At 58.1% G+C, this 6854-nt stretch overlaps 1 protein-coding gene across 1 annotated transcript in view; it reads left to right on the top strand.

The window, feature by feature from the left end:
• Window positions 1–317: 317 nt before the first annotated feature.
• Window positions 318–6854, top strand: part of Sema4g (semaphorin 4G) — a 9888-nt gene continuing 3351 nt past the window's right edge. The window contains 9 exon segments of the mRNA XM_033761466.1: window positions 318–2065; window positions 2154–2302; window positions 2493–2555; window positions 5348–5446; window positions 5554–5647; window positions 5745–5858; window positions 6027–6199; window positions 6285–6454; window positions 6684–6848. Of these exon segments, the coding sequence (XP_033617357.1) occupies window positions 1942–2065; window positions 2154–2302; window positions 2493–2555; window positions 5348–5446; window positions 5554–5647; window positions 5745–5858; window positions 6027–6199; window positions 6285–6454; window positions 6684–6848 (1151 nt within the window). The 5' untranslated portion in view covers window positions 318–1941.

Genomic DNA, 6854 nt, shown 5'->3' with positions numbered 1-6854 from the left:
GCTGTATGTTTGAGAACTACCGGTCCTTCTGTGAACACTGCTGTGCCTGACCCACTGTCGTGCTTTGTGTGCCTGCCCCTTTGCATTCAGGCCCTCCTGTCGCATGGCTGTGCAGCCTTTAAATAAACCCACACGTGTGTGTTACAGCCTGCTGAATGGAAGGCCACGTGGACACCTGAGTGTGCATGACCACCTGCTGCCCTGTCCTCTGTGGACATAGCTGCTTGGAACCTCCTTACGGCTGTGTGACTGACTGTCCTGCAGGTACACGTGTTCACAGCCCTCCTCATGAACATGTGTGCACAGCTGGGTGCGTGCATTGCCTCTCTCTGGGCTTGTGAGACACAGCAGCCTGTATAAGTGTGCCCTGTGCACCGAGTGGCTCCTCTTCTCTGGGTGTGTTCCCCCTCCCGCCCCACCCCGTCCAGTCCTAAGGCTCTCCCTTCTTGCCGAGCAAACAGGAGGCTCCAGGGTAAACAGGTGTGCCCCACGGTGAGGGCCTGGACACGGGCGGCCTGCCTGGAGCCTCCTGCTGCCCCAGCCCCCAAGGCAGGTGCCCAGGGGCCCTCCTCTGTCCCTCTTGTGTTCCTCTCTGCCCTCCTGCAACAGTGCTGACCTTCACCTCTGGAAGAAACCCTCCAGATTCCTGTTTTCCCTCCAGCTTGCTCCTGACCCCTCCCTTCCTTTGAAGGCCTGGTAGTTAATATTTGACCCAAAAGGGATAGGAGGGCAGCAGCACCCTCTGACCCTGCCTGTGGGTGTCTGGTGAGACGGGGTGGGTCTGGCCGCCTCCACTCCCAACCCAGTTTGGGAAGCCCCCTTGGAGTTTAAGGCCCCTGTCACCCATGCCCACCTCATCCCCAGTGGCTGGCTTGAGAGAGGGTCCAGGCTGGGGAACAGTGTCCAGATGGACTGGGGGAGGTGGCCAAGAGCTCCAGGGGCCCAGTGCTCACTCCCGAACGTGGCTTAAGTCCGGAGCACTGCTTCACACCTCCTGCACAGACTTTCCTGTGCAGCTAGGGGCACCCAGAGGCCCACCCACCCCAGGCCCGCGCCCCGGGCCTGTGAGTGCCTGCTGTCAGGTAGGAACACATGGGACGCTTCGCTGAAGGCTGCAGTACTGACTCGCACGGGCAGGACAGAAATGTTCACCCCCTTGGAGAAGAATGCCGCGGAGGAGAAGTGTCTAATTAAAGAGAAATTCCAGAGGGAGCGCTCAGGCCAAGGAAAAGAAAAAACAAAGGGAAACAGGACAGACTGAACAAAGGCCCATTAAATGTCCCTGCCCAGGCCTTCTGCGGAGGGCTGGCAGCAGGGCAGCTAGTGCTGCAGGCACAGGCCTTGGCTCTGAGAACCAAAACCCTGACTTGACCAGAAGAGGCCCATTACCTTGGGCTTGGATTGGGGCAAGAAGGCAGGTTCCACCCCAGCCTCTCCATCAGAGTGGAGCTGACCTGGCAGGGGGGTTCTGTACCCCTACCTTTAGTTTCCCCTGAAGTCTGGGTAATGCCATCCGTCTTTTACCCTTATGTAGATCAAAGCACTTTCTCCTTTTTTCCTCCTTCAAAACAGATGTCAGAGAAGCAGGACTAGCCAGCCCCGCAGTACCGGTCAGGGGACCCCATTAGGAGCCTACAGCCCTCTGACTCCTCCAGTCCAGTTCACCATGGAGTTTGCATCTGATGCAGGAAGGCATGTGATGGGTCCCGCTCTCTGGCTCTGAGCTGTGATTCCATGGCCATAGGACTCTGTGGCTCCATGTCCCCCCCATTCCAGGATCCTCCCTGGCCCCGTAACGGCTTGACCCCCACGGCCTCTTGACCCCTGACTTTCCACTTGACCTTGCTGGACTTTGACCCCGGTGACTGTTTTCCCCTCCCTCCTGTGCCTCCGGTCCTGGCTCCTGTTGGGGGTCTTGCTGGTCTGGACCTCCCCAGGAAGATGTGGGGGAGCCTCTGGCCCCTTCTCCTAGGCTTCCTCATGGCAGGGGCAGCCCCTGGGCCCTCCCTGCGGAGACCGTCCCGAGAGCTGGATGCCACCCCGCGGATGACCATCCCCTTTGAAGGTTCGAGCCTCATCCGTGGAAGGCTGTGGGAGCCAGGGCTGGGGCAGGAAGCAGCCCACACGCCCGGCTCACTGCCCCACTCCCCCAGAGCTCTCTGGGGTCAGGCACTTCCAGGCCCAAGCCCAGAACTACTCAACGCTGCTCCTAGAGGAGGCCTCAGCAAGACTGCTGGTGGGAGCGCGAGGTGCCCTGTTCTCGCTCAGCGCCCGGGACATAGGAGATGGGGCTCACAAAGAGGTTAGCACTTGAAGCCAAGACCACAGGCTCATCCAGCGCCCTGGGGCCCCAGGTTCCCAGAAACCCCACCTGCCTTCCATAGCCCCCAGACAGCTGCGCTTCCTGCCTCAGTGCCCCAGCCCCCTGGCGTCCTATTGTCTGGTCCTGTGAGTGATAGACTTTACGGTCAGTGTGTTCCCTTTGTCCCTAGATTCAGTGGGAGGCCTCCTTGGAGACGCGAAGAAAATGTCATCAAAAAGGAAAGAACAACCAGGTAATGTGATCTGCCCTGAGTTTTTCATTTCTTTTCCTTTTCGATCAGGGACGCCAGGGTTGGAAAGGACATGATGGGGTGGTACCGACCAATTGCACAAGCACAGTAAACATTGTGAGTGCTGCCAAAGTGGAGGCCCTGGGCACGGCCTTCTAATCCAACCATCTGGTGGCCTGTTAGCCTGGCCTGTCATGGCCTCCTAATCCCCTCTGGGCTCCCAAACTATAGTCATGATTACAATTAGTAACCTATTAAGTGTTGATTTTCCTATTCTCTTCACCTCGTTCTAAAATAACTTTGAAGCCATAGTAGTTCCCGTTTTACAGATGAGAAAAATAAGGCTTTGGTGGAGGGAGAGCCCAGGTGCCCATATTCCACGGAGGGGAGTTAGTGAAGCGTCAGCTGAAGAAGAAGGTGTCTGCTGGGGTCCTGTGGGACAGACCTGTCTGGAGAGCTGTCCCCGGGCTGGGGGTTCTGACTCGGTGGGCTCGATGGTGTTGGGACACGGCCTTTCATGAGCCCCTCCAGGGATTCTGTCAAAGGCTGCTCTGAGTGTGCATGGGTTAGGGAGGGAGCCAGGGCACCGCGGAGGTTTGCATCTTACTCTGTGACAGTTTGCTACCCAGGAGTACTCAAACTGTAGCTTGTAGAGGAATCGCCAGGACTCAGTTGCAAGTGCAGTGCTAACTAGCAGTCGGGAAGGACACAGGTTCTGCGTTTCTACCTAACTCCCAGACGAAGCTGGGGCAGTGTCCCGAGGCTTTAAGGAACACCAGTGGGGATGCGGGTGGTCTGGCTGTGACACCTGTCCGCGCTCTGACTGCACGGTTGACTCGGCTGGTCTGGCTGCCAGGCAAGGTCCCCTTCCTGCCTCACCGCTGCATTTAGTCCCTCCCAAAGCTGGACGCTGGTGGGAGAGGACGCCCACCGGGATAGGGGAGGCCCGTCCTCGGCTAAGGGTGCAGGAGTAGCTCCCCTGCTAGATCCTCCAAACAGCTGTTGAGGGCACCTCCCAAAGCATGTTCAAAACAGTAATTCTCAGAAGAAGAGTTTATTGGTCAAATTCATTTGGAAAGCACTGCTCGCGCTATCCCACAGGACGCAGCAACATCACGACCTCCAGTGAAAACAGTGTATCTGCAGCTTCCAGATTGATTTGACCACAGAATTTCTCCTAACTGCCATCCTGTTTTTGTTTTGTGAGACAGGGTTTTGCTGTGTAGTCCAAGCTGGCCTTGAACTCTGCCTCAACCTCCTGGCGTGCTGGATGACAGGCATGTGCCACCACATCCCCAGCTCCAAGTCTCCTTTTTAAATGTAAACATTTTAAGTCAGCTGTGGTAGTGCACGCCTGTAGTCCCAGGATTTGGGAGGCTGAGGCGTGAGGGTCACTGTGAGTTCGAGGCCAGCCTGGACTATCCAGTAAGACCGTATCTCAGAAAAACAAAATCAATAAGTGTAAACAGCTCAGGGAAAGATCGCTCTAGCAATAGTTATTTGGCCCCAGGCACCAGGCCTGAGCACACTGATAGGAAGGAGGGAGTGGGGGAGGAGATGGGAAGGCTGCATGGGCTCGAACACTGAGTAGCAGGCAGGAGGAGGGATCACTAATGAAGCAAGGACATGAGGAACATGGCGCCTGAGGGGCAGCGAAGGCCAGTGTGGATAGAGTGAGTGAGGCAGAGAAAGCCCAAGGCCCGGCCATACAGGCCCAGCCCGTGCAGGATTCCGTCCTCGTCCTCGGAACTGGTGCCGGTGACCGTGTTCCCTTTTGTGCGCCGTGCTTTGGGAAGCGGTCTCCAAGGGGCACCTCTGGAGGGAACTGTGGCCGGTGGCAGCAGGCCCCTTTGCAGGTAATGGGAAGCTATTTGCAACATGGCCCTTTATGCTTTTTGAGTTTACTCAACATAAAGTATCCCTCATTTGCTAAGTAGTTTGGGGAGGGTGGTCAGATGGTCACAGCACTTGTTCAAAGAAGGTACAGTGTGGCGATGCCCAGGGTGGTGGTGCAGGTGGAGAGACCAAGTTGCAGCCGTTTAGGACAAAGAACAAATCACAGAGGGACTGAGTGTGGGGTGGAGGGTGAGAAGCCCAAAGGAGGTGACTCCTGGCTTCTGGAACTGGGAAGGGGAGTGAGGTGGGAAAGACTGGAGGGACAGGTTTGGGAGGGAAGATGTAGCTTAGGGAGGAGGCGAGGAGGCGAATCTGACTGTCTGGGCCCTGCAGGTGGAGAGGGGACAGGGCCTGGCCTGGGTCTCCTGGTGTCACTCTAGGGAGGGCTCAGGAACCCTCCAGAACTGGGCACAGTAGGAGAGAAGCGTGTCAGGATGGTGGGAGCACTGGATGGGCCTGAGCTGGGCATAGAAGGGGCTGCAGGAGAAGCCGGCAGAGTGGTATCAGGGCTATGCTGCTGGAAAGCCAAGAACACTGACTTCCAGGGAACAGCATGTGTTCTAGGTAGTGCAAAGGTCCATGAGCATCTTGGAAAGAACTCTTTTATCTTGAAAGTGGAAGCAAGAGCCAAACTACCAAGCCAGGCACGGTGGCTCACTCCTGTAATCCTAGCATTCTTGGAGGCTGAGGCAGGAAGACTCCAAGTTCAGTCTAGCCTAGGTAACTTAGCGAGACCCTAACTCAAATTTTTAAAAATACAGTAAAAAGGGTTGGGAATGTAGCTCACTGTGAAGGCCCCAGGTTCAATTCCTAGTACTACAAAAAAAGAAAAGGAACAGCAGTGGAGGAGGCCTCGAGCCAGGCAGGGGTCCATGCCTCTCCTGTACCTCGTCCCATAGACGGAGTGCTTCAATCATGTGCGGTTCCTACAGCGGCTCAACGCCACGCACCTCTACGCATGTGGGACTCACGCCTTCCAGCCCCTCTGTGCCGCCATTGTGAGTGTGCCTGCCCCGCCCTGGCCCGCAAACGCCAGACCCGGCCGACTTGCGCGGGCCACAGCCCTGTCTCTCCTCGGGACTATTGACTGCTGCTGTTTCCCCAGGATGCCGAGTCCTTCACCATGCCTAGTAGCTTCGAGGAGGGGAAGGAGAGGTGCCCATATGACCCCACCCGGGGCTTCACCGGTCTGGTTATCGGTGAGCACGCCCACCTGCCACCCAGGGGCTCTGTGCGGGATGCGCGTCCTGTAGTACTTGCCCCCATGTACCTGACATGTCTGTCGTCCCTGCCGAGATGGAGGCCTCTACACGGCCACGCGGTACGAGTTTCGGAGCATCCCTGACATCCGCCGGAGCCGCCATCCGCACTCGCTGAGAACTGAGGAGGCTCCCGTGCACTGGCTTAACGGTTAGGAGGATGAGGTGGACGGCGGGTCTGTGCTTACTCCCTTGGGCGGCTTAGCGTGGGTCTAGCCCCCGGGGAGCCTGGCCGTTCCACTCCTGTGCTGTCGGGGAGGGAAGGGCCGCAGAGGTCCCCCACGCATCTGAGAAGCCACCCTAACCTTTACACCCACAGATGCTGAATTTGTGTTCTCTGTACTGGTGCGGGAGAGTGAGGCCAGCGCGGTGGGCGATGATGACAAGGTTTATTTCTTCTTCACGGAGCGTGCTGCCGCTGAGGAGGGCTCCAGCAGCTTCAACCCGAGCCGCAGCAGCCACCGTGTGGCCCGAGTGGCGCGTGTGTGCAAGGTGGACAGGAATGCGGTTGGGACACGGGATAGAGGCTGGACTGCTGACGTGGCTCCTGACCCTGGCCCGTGCTCTTACTCCCCAGGGAGATCTAGGAGGGAAGAAGATCCTGCAGAAGAAGTGGACGTCCTTCCTGAAGGCCCGTCTCCTCTGCCACATCCCCCAGTATGAGACGCTGCGCGGGGTCTGCAGTCTGGATGCTGACCTCTCTGCCCGCACACACTTCTATGCAGCCTTCACGCTGACCACACAGTGGTAAGCACAGAGCACCGGGGAGGCCGGGAGCCGGGGACAACAGGGCCATAAGCCATGGCCAGTTTAGATTCGTTAGGAGCCTTGGTGGGGAAGCCGGGTGCAAAACGGGATGGTCAGCCACACCTAGCTAGCCTGGGGCCAGAGGCCAGTGACCACAGGGATGGCCCTGGTGACGGTGGCTCCAGCCTCCACCCTGCAACCCGGCCCCTTCCCTGTGCCCCGTTCTTAGGAAGACCCTGGAGGCCTCAGCCATCTGCCGCTACGACCTGGCTGAGGTGCAGGCTGTCTTCTCAGGACCCTACATGGAGTACCAGGATGGCACCCGGCGCTGGGGCCGCTACGAGGGTGGGGTGCCTGAGCCCCGTCCTGGCTCGGTGAGCACCCTGGCCCGGGGCCTTGG

Source organism: Fukomys damarensis, unplaced genomic scaffold (genome assembly GCF_012274545.1).
Source record: "Fukomys damarensis isolate Sample0158 unplaced genomic scaffold, DMR_v1.0_HiC HiC_scaffold_8, whole genome shotgun sequence".
NCBI classification, from domain to species: Eukaryota; Metazoa; Chordata; class Mammalia; order Rodentia; family Bathyergidae; genus Fukomys; species Fukomys damarensis.
This window is presented reverse-complemented; position numbering and strand designations above follow the sequence as displayed.